Below are 15,677 nucleotides of genomic sequence, written 5' to 3' on the forward strand. Positions count from 1 at the left end.
CAGCTCTTTGTTCCCCCAATTAAATCAAATTACTGAACATATTTCAGCTAAACATCACCCTTTTCACTTCATTAGTGAGCAAATAAAATATCTTCAGGCAAAGAGAGTTTACTTTCGGCTCATATGATTTTGAGGGTAGAAAAAAAAATTAAAGATGGAAGGGGCATAACCCCTTTAAGAATTCTGCTAGAAACAGTAGACAAAGTGAACTTTTGAGAGCCAAATTTACATATAGGGCTTAGAAGCATGCAAAGTTTGAATAATTGAAAGGAGATCACAAAACAGACTGAAAACAATAGACTAGATGAACTTGACCATGACATATTTTATTTCTCATCATGTTTCAATAATGCAAGAAAATGAAAAATTCCCCAAAACAGTGCACATTTGGTGGTAACCCAGGAACCGCGAGTATAATTCTTTGCTTATGTAATTTGTGAACATCTTGTTGGTGTCACAGTAAAGTGTTCAGTCATTCTCCCTTACTATGGCTGGCTTTAAGTTTTGTGGTTGGACAACCAAAAAGCTCCATAACTAGGAAGGTTATGCCATAACTAAATGATATTGAATTAGTTTTAATTTGGTTTACAGAGTTAACTGATGGTATCAAATAACAATCCATGATTCAAATCCTGAGAGAAAACCAACAAATAATAGCAAGAAAAGCTGGGGTCAATGAAATATGTGATCAGACAGTAAGGGATGTTTTAAGTGTACATCATTATCATATTATACACGTTTTCAAAGCCCCTGTTGTACTTTTTATAATGAAAGTGAAATAAAATGACCCACATGTTTTCTTCCCAATTTTTATAACACCCTTACAACAGCAGCAGCAGTGGGGGTTTATTTTATTATTCATCAAAGTAAGAGATTAAAAGAGATCTGCACTCATACATGAACCTACAAATTGTACAGAAAAAAAATCACTGAATTTAAATCCTTGGCATAACCATCACAAAACAGAAAGAGTGGCAATTCAATAAATTATGAAAACAGAAAATAAAACTAAGATACTCCAGATAAGATATTCAAATAACCTAAAAGTAGTATATTTGCACTATCAGGTGCTCAGTTTTACTCTAGTTTAAACAATTTTTTCCATTCCAAATACATGAAGACCTTCACATACTTTACCAGTTAAAGGTATCAACACTATTTAGCAAGAAAACTGGAGCATAAGTTAATGCATGGAATAAGATGAAGGGATAGAATTATTTCTTTTTCTTTCAACACACATCACATTATCTCTTTTGTGACATTTTAAATTAGGAAGTCTGAAATAACCTGCTAAGATGGAGACATTGTCCAATATTACTGAGCAGTACAATGAGCTGTATCCTTAGACTTTTCAGGTGCTTCTTCTAACGGCACTTCATTATTTAATAAGATTGTCTTTTTTCAAGACCTCTGTTGATAGAGAGGTAACTACTTATAAAGTCTGAGAAACTGTCTTCTCTTTAGTCAAGTACATCAAGCATATTAATTTCCTTGTTCCTTTTTAGTGTGCAGCATTCAAGTCTTTAAGGAACAAGTGGGTATCCACAGAAAGCTTGTTAGCCAAGAGTAGGAAATTCTTCATTATTCAATGCAAAGTTTGTACCACTTTCACTGGAATCTCCACGACTACCAAACCCACCACGTCCTCCACCTCCTCTTCCTCTTCCTCCGCGGCCACCACGACCCCCTCTATCACCTCTTCCTCCACGATTGCCACCCCGGCCTCCTCTTCTTGGTTCATTATTCATTTTAAAATCAAAAGGTATGTCAACTGTTTGCTTGACACGACCAGATGTCTTTTCTTTGACTTCAATGACCTTAAAAAAGAATAAGAAATGTTGCTACAACAATATTTTAAAAGAAAGTGGCAATCTTCCATAATACACTTACACATTTCTAGCTGAACTAGGCATAAAGTGGACAAAATGTCCCAACAAACACAAGTTAAATCCTCCAACCATTCTTTCCCTCGATTTCTCCACACTCTGACCAAGTGATGTTCACTTACTCTTCTGGCTCCATATTCTCCCTCTTCCTCAACAGGTTTTTTAAGAACTTTAGTATCTTTCCACATTCCTTTTTTCTCTCCTTCACCAGCTTTGCGCAGTTCAAAAGTTGCCTTTGCTCTTTCCTTTTCTTGCAACTCCTTCCACTCCTCTAAACTCATTTCCTTTGGAGCTTCTTCTGCCTTACTTTCTTCATTTTCCTTATCTTCTCCTTGAGCCCTGAACATAGCAAACATAAAATAAGCTGTAGTATAAAAATGTAATCCTTAACAGTTTTTCTTGGGTTGGTCTAGTGTGGAAAACAAACACCTTAACCCTTTGGCCCCTGAGAGTGACCAGCATCTAGTTTCTCCTGACAATATCACTCCTGAATCACACTTTAAGGTCATGAGGATGAAGGAAATTATCACCAATAAAAGAAACTCTTGATTGTTAAACAAATTCTCTTTGTCAGCACCTTAGGAATTATATAAAGATCAGTTTGGATAATATACATACTGATAAAATATATTAAAGTTCACACGGCAACCAGGTGGACAATCAGACATAGTTTGAAGCTACACTGGTTTGCAGATTTAATGAATGTAACCGAAGAAGTTACAATTCATAGACCCAACGTTTCGACACTCCTGTCTAGTGCCTTCATCAGGGGTGATCTAAACGCTGCAACAAGAGGTCCTTTTATATGATCACTAATTAGCGGCCTTTTTTTCCTGACGAGGTGTAAATAGGCGTCAGGAAGCAGACCGCCATCGTCACGATTTAAAGGAGCATGGGCGGAGTTAATGTGCCAAGCCTCCAAACAAAGGCGCTGGTGGTAACGCCGATTAATAGTGATAATTTTAGAATTATCCCACCCAATTGTATGGTTGGTTAGGCAAGTATGCTCCGATAAAGCTGAATTTTCCTTTTTGCAAAGAAAAACCGCTTTTTGGTGCTCTTTTAACCGTGTACCAAACTGGCGTTTGGTCTGTCCGATGTATTCGTTATCACAGTATTGCAAGGAATAGAATAAATGGCGTCGGTTCGTTGTTCTTTCGTGACAGGATCCTTAGGTTTGGCGAAAATATGCCCCAAAGTCTGAAAAGGTTTTTGAGCAACTTTAACGTTGTGGCTATTCAAAATTCTCTTGATGGGTTCAGTAACACCCTGTATGTAAGGAATAACAGCAAAACCAGTCACTGGTTCCCTTTCACAGTTCCATACTGCGGTTACGTACGTTATTCTCTCGTTCACTCAGTGAACTCTCTGCTTTGATTAACAACTCCGAAACTTCCTGGGTCGAGGAGTTTTGCATTTCGAAAGAACTGCAGACGTTTACCAAACAGAGAGAGAAACATGACAGAAAACTCCGTCACTTGCTCAGTAAGAGGTCTCCTGTTAATTCAGGCTCATCTCTGAAAGATAAATGGGTCATGAACCTTTCCTCCAAGGAATTATCCGCACTGGAACGGAGTGGTTTAGAGAAGGGTCTAAAGTTTGCTATTGCTCCTCGCAAAATACCGACCGCCGAAATTGTCGCCGCTGTTGAGGAGAGTATCTCTCAACTCGACGACGATCGTAGGCATTTGGTAAGAGCAGAAGTAAGTAGCGTACTCAGGCGTGCTAAACCTCCTCCCAAAAACATTCAAAAGGATGTTTTCAATGCGCTTATAACTCTCAAAAAGGATCCGGACAGGCTCGTATTATCTGCTGACAAGGGTAATTGTGTTGTGGTTATGGACAAACAGCAATATCACGACAAAGCTTTGTCTCTGCTCAATGACAAGAGTACGTATGCTGTCTTAAACTCTGATCCAACCAGTAAAACTCAAAGAAAGTTAAACAAAATGTTGCTTGATTTGAAAAAAGCTGGCAGAATTAGTGACTCTACGTACAAAATGTTATACAGTAGTGACGGCTTATGTCCACGTTTTTATGGCTTACCTAAAATTCATAAACCGGGAATTCCTTTGAGACCCATTGTCTCTTTTGTTAATTCTCCGACTTATGCAATTTCTGGTTATCTTGCGAGAATTTTGTCGCCTGTTGTTGGGAATACTGATTACACTGTCAAAAATTCCTGCGAATTTACGGATTTCATAAGAGATAAAACTCTTGACGCTTGTGAAGAATTAGTATCTTTCGACGTTGTTTCGCTCTTCACTAAAATCCCAGTTGATCTTGCCGTTAAGGTTGCGGAGGAAAGACTCAGAGAAGATGCTTCCCTAGGACAAAGAACTTCTTTGCCTGTGGAGGATATTATTCATCTGCTGTCTTTTTGCCTCAAAACCACGCAATTTACATATAACGGCACATACTATCAACAAGTTTTTGGTACAGCTATGGGTTCGCCTGTTTCTGCTGTCATTGCTAACATGGTAATGGAAGACGTGGAACAAAGGGCCTTAGCCACTTCACCGGTTAAACCCTTTTTCTGGAAACGATATGTCGATGATGTTATTTCTGCGGTATCCGGAAATGAAGCGGAGTGCCTCTTGTCGCATTTTAATTCAGTAGAGCCGTCGATCCATCCTTGCAATGACTGTGATAACGAATACATCGGACAGACCAAACGCCAGTTTGGTACACGGTTAAAAGAGCACCAAAAAGCGGTTTTTCTTCGCAAAAAGGAAAATTCAGCTTTATCGGAGCATACTTGCCTAACCAACCATACAATTGGGTGGGATAATTCTAAAATTATCACTACTAATCGGCGTTACCACCAGCGCCTTTGTTTGGAGGCTTGGCACATTAACTCCGCCCACGCTCCTTTAAATCGTGACGATGGCGGTCTGCTTCCTGACGCCTATTTACACCTCGTCAGAAAAAAAGGCCACTAATTAGTGATCATATAAAAGGACCTCTTGTTGCAGCGTTTAGATCACCCCTGATGAAGGCACTAGACAGGAGTGTCGAAACGTTGGGTCTATGAATTGTAACTTCTTCGGTTACATTCATTAAATCTGCAAACCAGTGTAGCTTCAAACTATGTCTCATACATACTGATGTTAGGGTGTAAAGGGCTAATACTCTTATTAACCCTATCACTCCCTGATCTCATGAGTAATTCTCCTTACTGTTGCCATACAATTCTTATGACATTAGTTTGGAGAATTTGCTATTCAGTTGATATTGTTTAATTATTCTTATAATTTTTCTTCTCGATTTTGTATCAACATTGTAAGGAAAAATTGTCTTGGTTTCTCCTTGGAGTTTAAGAGTTAAAGGAAGCACATGTATCGATCTCAAAATGAGGAAAAATTTATTTCTCTTCGGAACCAGTACAAAGGACTACAAACCTTTACACTATAGTACTATGGCTATGATTTTATAAAAAGTTGTAACTCTCTTTGATCAGGAAGTACATTAATTAAGCATTGTAGCATTGTCAACAATGTAGTCACTTGTAGTGCAAACTGTGACATTTCAACTGCATAAAACTATCCAATTTATGGCCCCAGACAAATAATAAGAGTTGAAAACATCATGAAACAAATAAAAAGACATCATCATTATCTAAGCCAAATTAACAAAACATTGTTGAAAAATCACAGGTCAGATCAAGACAGAGAAAGTTAAATTTACAAGTGGCCAAATCAAAGGACTTCACTGTATTTTCATAAATGCAACTCACTCTTCAGTAGTCTCTTTCACAGCATCTGGGTCAGGAGAAGCCTCAGCCCAATCTGCTACTTCAGTCTGAGGAAAAACATCAGTTTCTTCGCTGCAAGGAAAAAATTCATTTAATTGTCGAGAGGAAGTGCTAGGGGTAGAAAATCTAGCAGTCAGCAAACACAAATGGAGCACAACAAGATCCAGATGTCATGACTAAGAGTTAACCATTTACTCAATTGCCCTAACTCAACCAAGCCAAAAAGGCAATCATTTTCACTCTTTCTCTTTCTCCTTTCTTCTTTCAGCTTACATCTTACAGAGCCATGCACAAAGTGATACACCCTTTTCCAGTCCTGCTTGCTCCACTGTATACCACTCTCCTAAGGGGATTTTCACATATAAAAGTGCCTACAGGGTCATACAAGCTATATGAAAAAAACCGTTAATGTCCAAGAACAGCCATGATCTCTATCATCTTCCATGATAGATAATTAGCTGCCATGGGTGTCTGGGACTATGGGACAAACAGAGTGGATGTAGTCCATATAACTATGAAATAAGATACATTTCTTGTCTTAAATTGTGATTCAAGAAAAATCCTTCCTTGCGTAACTTACCTTGCACCTTCTGTTGGACTTCCCCAATTGAACTGGCCACCTCCATCACGTTTTTCTTGAGGCTTCACAGAACTATAAACAGTAAAGAGAAATGTCTCATGAATAGAGGACTACAACTAAAAACCAGTGCAGTAACTACAGCTTATCATCAGGGAACAAGTGTAAGGCCAACAAAGGGCTGCCATAACTACAACAGAAACAATACACAAGAGGAAGCTGTTGACAACATGAATTTATCTTTAGAAGGTAGCCTTGGTAATACAGAAATATATCAAGTAACGCAACTATATTGTAATGAATTACGAAGATAATGAACCCTTTCTTTAACTGCATTACCATAAATGTAAATGTTAAGCTGATGTGAGAACAGGGTAGTAACCTCAAATTCTAGATACAATGAGTAAAACAAAATTATAAATATGACGAATACTTCACAAAGGTAAACACTGCCAATACACTAAGAAAAATTATTCAAAATTTAACCGTGTTTCATCATTTCTTATAATGAGGTTTACAAGAAGCAAAATTAGTAAACTACCCATGAAGACAACCCTTAGAATTGTTCACTCAACACTATCACCTACTCAATGGGTTGAAAAAATTGAGTACAATTTCAATGGAATAAACTTAAATCTTCATTGTGCAATGGCAGATGAACATTTATAAAATAACTGAGGTGCTGAGAACTCCTAATTGGATAAAAACATATGGTTTATTGCACTTGTAAGCACACAGAAATTTAAATTTATGTTATTTAAGTGATAGATTGCACTTTGCTTTAGTTTAGCAGCATAACCCACATGGAATGTTGGGATAACACTAAAGAGTTTTTAATATTCACAAGCAAGATGCAAGTGATTAACAAACTTTTCTCATTTTCTCCCAACATCCCATGTGAGGTTATTAAGCAGCTCAACCGATAGAAAGGTTGGTCTCAGAAGCTACACAAATTAGCACTAACACGTGTAACACGTAAACAACCAAACTTGAATTTACTAAGCAATATCTAAATTAGCCAGAATCTCTTCCATTTCTTAATTGTGGGTTTTAATGTGTGTCAGCTTTAACAAACATAAAATACAACATTACTAAATGCCTTTAAAAAGGATAGATTAGATTGTCCGTGATCTAGAAATAATCTTAAGGTTAACATATGGGGCCTGAAGTGGCAAAGGATAATCAAATCAACATATTTTGCCTCTAAAGCCAATTTGTCCACCTACATGTTTACTGCTTTTTGTTATGTTTTGACAACTCTAGGCTCACATATTTAGTTTCCACAACATAAACCAAGAAGAACAGATTTACATTTATTATCTAGGAGCAATTGAAAGTAGAATGTTTGTCCAACCTTCTGTCCCCGCGACTTGATTTGTCCAGTCGGGGGCCCCTAGACCACAAGAAGAGGACATATTTTCTTTTACACATATAATTATTTCTCCAAAGAAACAGAAAGGCACCCCACAAAATAAAAATTAGGATTAGCTGGTTAAGGTTAGGAGTGAAAGGAAATGGTGCAGCCCTATTTTTTTACTTTATTCACAAATATATGTTATTTTTGTGTCACAATTGTGAAATCTATATCAGGTTTCAATAGGGAAGCAACAAATTGACATTTTCCAAATAAACTGTGCAACCCTCTCTGGGTTGATAAACATCACAATTCCCTTGAAATAAAAACTTTTAAACCTGAAGGGTTCTGTATCCTTAATTAAGCTACAGTACAGAAGGAAGCCGCATAATATTAAATGATTAGGTAATTTAAAGTACTACAAAAAGTACAATGCGAGGCAGCAAGAACATATCTCGAGAGTGTAAGTTTTCGTTTTCAAACAAGTTTTTCTTCTGCAAGAAAAGTATGATTAAAAAGGGCAAAAAAAACCACGAACTTACGAGCGGTCGCTTCCACTTCTTCTTTCGAACTCTCGCTTCCTGCCAAAACCGCCGCCACCACGAGGACCGAATCCACCACGACCTCTTCCACCTCCACCCCGCGATCCACGGCCGCCTCTTCCTCTTTCGAAGACTCCTCTTTCCCTTTCAGCTCCCTCTTTATCAGGAGAGTCGGTATCACCCTGAGGACCATCTCTTCTACGGAATCCGCCGCCGAATCCACCGCCTCGCCTCTCTCTTGGAGTGTTGTCATCACGGTCTCTTCTCTCGCTCGGACCGTTTGTCAAACGAGTGTTTTTATCGTTTTCTCTCCTCACATCGCTTTTACCGCGACCACCTCGCCTGCTATCTGTTCTTTCTGCACAAAATTTCAAATATAGGCAACGAATAAACCTTCTCTGATTTGAAATAACACATCTTCGCCGAGTCGAAGCAATCGAATCTCTGCCTCAAAATTATGTATTAACTCATAAATAAAGCCTACACAAGCCTAACATAACAACACGTGCCTAAAAACCATTCATATTCTCAGCTTACAGATACTATTTAGTCTGATAAAACGCAAAATACGGATTTTAGAGGCATTTACATATCACTCAGGGATTTCAAGTCATCTTTGTTTCAGTGCAACAAATTTCGCAACGCACCGCACTAGCCCTAAATGAAATTTTGGCGTACCTTTGGTTGCTTTGGAACAAAACTCATGTGACCATCACTACAAAATAGGGCTGTATGCAGTGAGTAATTTCTTTAAAATGGAAATTAATGGTAAAATATCCCTGGAAAACAAAAAATGACTAGGAAAACTACAGAGCGATGTCAGCTGAAAACATCTGAGGGTTCCACATGCCATCTGACAAGACGATAGCGTCACGGTACAACTTGTACATTAAACATTTCGACGTGAACATGCTGATACTAACCTTCCTTCTTGGGCTCTTCGTTTACATTGTCCTTTCTCCCTGCGGCAGGCTTCGTTTCTTTGACTGGCTGTTTTGCAGCTTTCTTGTCTTGTTTTTTCGCCTTCTCCTTCTTGGACGGCTCCTCCTTTTTCTCCTGCTTTAGCAAGGTCTCCTCGGGATCTTCATCATCCAGTCCTAACGCTAAGAAGCGATTATTCACTCCTATGCTGTATTCCACCTCCATTGTGGAAGGATGCCAAGGAACAAGCACAGATGATGGTGGATTGTGCTGCAAACAACAATTCAGCTGAGAAATCGCAGAAATCTCGCTCCTCGATGGTTATCTTCACGCGCGATGCATGCTTGGGGCGAACTTCGCGGGTTAAGATCGCAAAGAATCATGGTCGATTACAGCCAGTTAGCTTCGACTGGCAGTTGACGATTTTTTTTTTGATAGTTATTATCACCAAGGTAGATTATTATTATTGTCAGTACAGAAGGAAACATCACCACCTCAGAGAAAATACGTTACAGCACAGTGATTCACAGCTTTCTTCTTCATGAAAGATTGAGACGGAAGTTGACAAAAAAAAATTAATACGATATGTAGCGGCAGCAATTGAACTACGCGTGAGCTCTTCTCCAAGTCCATTGCAAAAGGCAGCGCAGACGACCATAACAACACGCAGGTACAATGCTGTGGTCGCGCGTACTGTCTTTTCAATGGACTTACGGTAGAGAGAGTGCAGCTTACTTGCTGCAGCCACACAGTTGATAGAAATCTTCAGTGTTCTTTTCCTCGGTAAAAAAGGTCTAGATTTTCACTATGCATGAAAAGAGCTAATGGACACAAGACGCTGAATCTCAGGATAGTCATTGCAAGCACTGCACATGAGTTAAAATTTAAAATACCAAAAAGGTCATCAAGGAAATCTTCTACTAACTGATTTATAGCCCGAGTAGGGGGCTTTTTGAGGGGAGTGGGAACTGAGAGAGAGAAAAAAAGGAAAGCCTTCCTCCTGCAGTCCTCCTGCTCTCGCTCGGCCCCACTCCCCTTTCCTTGGGAAGGCCTGATACTCGAGCCAACTGATGTTTGCTAGAAACTGGATCATTGGATTATGCAATTTAAGAGCTTTCATTGCCTTAGCAATCGCCATTATACCATGCGCGCATGAAGAAGAGGTATAAAATAAAGTCGTGTATATATATATATATATGTATAGCAGGAAATTTAGTGTTAACAACTGAGTTAAAAACGTAAATTGGCCACCGTAAAGGGTAAAAAAAAGCTAAAGTTTCGAGCGTGGGAGATAGTATCTCCTAATAATTCCGTTGTTGGCTTCGTTCTGTCACCATTTTTAGATTGCAGTGACATTCAGGTATTAACTAAGCTACTAGCAAAAAGCACGAACATCAACTGAGTTAAATTGAGTAACAAAAACATTATCAGAGTTAAATCCGAGTTGCACGAACACTGCCCAAATTAAAGGGGGTAAGTTTCTAAAGAAACTGTGGTGCTGCATCGGTGGGAGAGTATAGCAGGTGATTAAGTGTTAACAACTGAGTTGAAAACGTAAATTGCCCACCGTAAAGAAATCCGAGTTGCACGAAAATTACCCGAGTTAAATCCGAGTTGCACGAACACAATCCAAATTAAATCCGAGTTGCACAAACATTACCCGAGTTAAATCTGAGTTGCACAAATATTACTCGAGTCATAATAACCTAGCTCCAGCAAATTTTTAGAATGATAAAGAATCGTATCAAACAGCACAAACTTTCCATTGACGAGACACAAGTCGTACTTCTCTCTTTCTGATGAGCTGATCACACATGCACACTTGTGTATCTTGATGGCATCAGACACGTGTTCTAATTCAAGCTATAGATAAAAGTTTAGTTCTTGCTCTGCTTTGTCACCCAGGCAATGAAATGGTTCTGATCTATGACGATGCAAAATAACACAGTCAACTCCCATTATTACAGAAACCCGCGGGGGGGCGGAAGATTTAGTGGCCGTAATAGCGGGGGTACGAGAGAAAAATTAATTGATTTGTCTCTAAACATATGAAATAATATGAAACTAAAAAAAGATAAAGTTTCTAAGGTAGCCTCACTAACCATAAAAAGATCCGGCCGCACCCAATTCAAGAATGGTTCCTTTACTTTCTTTTATCGTAATGTCGATTTTTGTTATGTGAGTCAGGATCGTGGACGAAGTATTTGAGTTTCCACTATAGCGAGAAAAAAAAATCAAATGTCGCACTGCGGGAGGGGCATGAAATTGTCCACATTAACCATCAAACAAAACAGAACGAAACCAGTGCACGAGTCCCTACCGTGACAAACAATCAAACCGAACACGTACAACACAGTGCGCGAGACACTAACGTGACAAACAATCCAACAGAACACAGAGAAAACGGTGCACGAGACACAAACGTAACAAAGAATCACACAGAACAGATACAAAACAGTGTGCGAGAAACTAACATAACAAACAGTCAACTAAACACATACAAAACACTGCGCCAGACACCAGCGTAACATAATGTCAAACAGAACACAGACAAAACAGTGCGAGAGGCACTAACGTAACAGAGTCAACAGAACACATACAAAACAGTGCGCGAGACTCTAAGGTAACAAACAATCCAACAGAACAAATAAAAAACAGTGCCCAAGACACTAACGTCACAAACAGACAAACAGAACACAAACAAAACAGTGCACGAGACTCTAACGTAACAAACAATCATACGGAACAGATAAAAACAGTGCACAAGACACGAACATAAGAAACACTCAATACAACACATACAAAACAGTGTGCAAGACACTAACGTAACAAACAGTCAACAAAACTCATACAAAACGGTGCGCGAGACACCAACGTAACAAACACTGAACAGAACACGTACAAAACAGTTCACGAGGCACTAACGTAACAAACAATCAAACAAAACACATACAAAATAGTACCCGAGACACTAACGTGAAAAACAGTCAACAGGACACATACAAAACTGTGCGTAAGACACTAACGTAACAAACAGTCAACAGAACTCATACAAGACAGTGGGCGAGACACTGACGCAACAAATAGTCTGACAAAACACATTCAAAACAGTGTGCGAGACACCAATGTAACAAACAATCAAACAGAGCACATACAAAACACTGCGCGAGACACTAACGTAACAAACGCTCAACAGAACACATACAAAACAAGGTGCGAGCCACTAACGTAACAAACAGTCAAACACAACACGTACAAAACAGTGCACGAGACACTAACGTAACAAACAACGAAACAAAACACATACAAAATAGTGCGCGAGACACTAACATTAGAAAAAGTCAACAAAACAAATACGAAACAGTGCACGAGACACTAACGTGACAAATAACCAAACAAAACACATACAAACAGCGCACGAGACACTAATACAAGAAAAAGTATAAAAAACAAACAAAACAATGCGCGAGACACCAACGTAACAAATAGTCAAACAGAACACATACAAAACAGTGCGCGAGACACTAATGTAACCAACACTTACAAAACAGTAAGGCGAGACACTAACGTAACGAATCGTCTACACAACCCATACAAAACAGCGCCCGAAACAGTAACGTGAAAAACAATGAAACAGGACACATTCATAACGGTGCGCAAAACCCTACATACAAAACAGTCTGCAAGACACAAAGGTAACAAACAGTCAACTACACATATACAAAATAGTGCGCGAGACACCAACGTAACAAACAGTCAAACACAACACGTACAAAACAGTGCACGAGGCACTAACGAAACCAACTGTCAAACAGAACACATACAAAACAGTCCACAAGGCACTAATGTGACAAACAACCAAACAGAACACATACAAAACTGTGCACGAGACACTAACGTAACAAACAGTCAACTACACACATAAAAACAGAGTGCAGGACGCCAACGTAACAAACAGTTAAACAGAACGCAAACAAAACAATGTGCGAGACACTGACGTAACAAAGAGTCAACAGGACATTACAAAACAGTGCACGAGACACTAACGTAACAAAAAATCATGCCAAACACATTAAAAACAGTGCACGAGACAATAACATAAAAAACAGTCAACAGAACACATAAAAAATAGTGCACGAGGCACCAACGTGACCGTTAGTCAGCAGAACACATACAACACAGTGCGCGAGACACTAACATAACAAACTGTCAAGAAAACTCATACAAAAAAATGCGCGAGACACTAACGTGACAGAAAGTCAACAGAACACATAAAAAAAACAGTGCGCGACACCCGAACGTAAAAAACACTCAACAGAACACATACAGAACTTTGTGCGAGGATCTAACGTGACAAACAATCCAATAGAACACATTCAAAACACTGCGCAAAACATGAACGTCACAAAACATCAAACAGAATACATACAAAACCGTGCACAACGCACTAACGTGACAAACAGTCGACAAAACACATACAAAACAGTGCGCAAGACAATAGCGTAACAGACTGTCAAGAAAACTCATACCAAACAGTGCGCGAGACACTAACGTGAAAAAAAATCAACAGATTGCATAAAAAACAGTGTGCGACATCAGAACATAAAAAACAGTCAACAGGAGACATACAAATCATTGTGCAAGGAACTAACGTGAGCAACAATCCAACACCTTCAAAACATTGCCCAAAACACCAACGTAACAAAAAATTTGACAAAACACATTCAAAACAGTGCGCGAGGCACTAACGTACCAAACAATCAAACATAACACATACAAACAATGCGTAAGGCACTAACGTGACAAACAATCAACAAAACACATACAAAACAGTGTGCAAGGCACTAACGTGACAAAAAGTCAACAACAAAAAATACAAAACAGTGCGGGAGGCACTAACATAACAAAGCACAAAACATAACACATACAAAACACAAACGTGACAAACAATTACAGATAACACATACCAAAAAGTGACCGAGACACTAACGTAACAAAAACTCAACAGATCACATAGAAAACAGTGCGCGACACCGGAACGTGAAAAAAAGCCAACAGAACACATACAAAACATTGTGCCAGGTACTAACGTGACAAATAACCCAATAGAACACCTTCAAAACAATGCCCAAGCACTAACTTAAAAAAAATTACAGAACACATAAAAAACATCAAAGAAAACTCATACAAAAGATTGCGCAAGGCACTGACGTCACATGCAATCAAACAGAACACATACAAAACAGCGTGCAAGGCACTAAAGTGACAAACAATCCAACAGAATACAATATAAACAGTTCACAAAACACTAACATAACAAAAAATCTTACAGAACAAGAGCACTAACGTACCAATAAACAGTGTATAAACAGTGCACAAAACACTAACATAACAAAAAATCTTACAGAACAAGGCACCAACGTACCAAAAAATCAAACAAAACACTTACAAGACAGTGCGCAAGGCATTGACAAAACAAACAGTCAACAAAACACATACGAAACAGTGCACGAGACACTACCGTAACAAACTGTCAGGACAACTCATACCAAACAGTGCTTGAGACACTAAAGTGACAAAAAGTCAACAGAACACAGAAAAAACAGTGCACAAAAACCGAACGTAACAAACAGTCAACGGAACACATACAAAACAGTGCCCGAGGCACTAACATGACAAATAATCCAACACAACACATTCAAAACGGTGCGCAAAACACTACCCTAAGTAAAAATCTTACAAAACACATTCAAAACAGTGCCTAAGGCACTAACGTACCAAACAATCAAAGAGAAAACATACAAAACACTGTTGACAGAACACATACAAAACAGTGCCCGAGGCACTAACGTGACAAGCAATCCAACACAACACATTCAAAACATTGCACAAACAACAAACGTACCAAACAATCAAACAGAACACATTCAAAACGGTGTGCGATGCACTAACTTACCAAACGGTCATACAGAACACATTCAAAACGGTGTGCAAAACACTCACGTGACAAAAATCTTACAGAACACATTCAAAACAGTGCGCAAGGCACTAACGTACCAAACAGTAAAACAGAGCACATCAAAAACACTGCACAAGGCACTAACGTCATAGAGTCAACAAAACACATACAAAACAGTGCGCGAGACATTAACGTAACAAACTCTCAAGAAAACTCATACCAAACAGTACGCAAGACACTAGAGTCACAAAAAGGCAACAGAACACATAAAGAACAGTGCGCCAAACTCGAACGTAACAAACAGTCGATAAAACACATACAAAATAGTGCCTGAGGCGCTAACATGACAAAACAATCCAACAAAACACATTCAAAACAGTGCGCAAAACACTAACGTCACAAAAATCAAACAAAACGCATACAAAACATTGTGCAAGGCACTCACGTACCCAACAATCAAACAGAACACATTCAGAACACTGCACAATACACTAATATAAAGAAAAATCTTAAGGAACACATTCAAAACAATGCGCGAGCCACTAACATACCAAACAATCAAACAGAACAAATACAAAACAGTGCGCAAGGAACTGACGTGACATACAATCAAACAGAACACATGCAAAACAGTGTCCGAGGAACTTACGTGACAAACAATCCAACAGAACACATTGAAAACAG

General features: G+C 38.8%; 1 protein-coding gene across 2 annotated transcripts; it reads right to left on the bottom strand.

Annotated features, from left to right (window-relative positions):
• Positions 1 to 305: 305 nt before the first annotated feature.
• Positions 306 to 9,376, bottom strand: LOC131783410 (SERPINE1 mRNA-binding protein 1). Of its 2 annotated transcripts, XM_059100151.2 has the most exons (7): positions 9,037 to 9,376; positions 8,114 to 8,471; positions 7,572 to 7,610; positions 6,221 to 6,292; positions 5,623 to 5,712; positions 2,009 to 2,225; positions 306 to 1,817 (listed from the first exon to the last, which is right to left on the bottom strand). In XM_059100151.2, exons 1-7 carry the CDS (start codon positions 9,257 to 9,259, stop codon positions 1,557 to 1,559), a joined length of 1,260 nt encoding a protein of 419 aa, XP_058956134.2. In that variant the 5' UTR covers positions 9,260 to 9,376; the 3' UTR covers positions 306 to 1,556. The 2 variants fall into 2 exon arrangements, with proteins under 2 accessions (XP_058956134.2, XP_058956135.2); XM_059100152.2 differs by lacking the exon at positions 7,572 to 7,610.
• Positions 9,377 to 15,677: the final 6,301 nt, after the last annotated feature.

Source organism: Pocillopora verrucosa, chromosome 12 (assembly GCF_036669915.1).
Source record: "Pocillopora verrucosa isolate sample1 chromosome 12, ASM3666991v2, whole genome shotgun sequence".
NCBI classification, from domain to species: domain Eukaryota; kingdom Metazoa; phylum Cnidaria; class Anthozoa; order Scleractinia; family Pocilloporidae; genus Pocillopora; species Pocillopora verrucosa.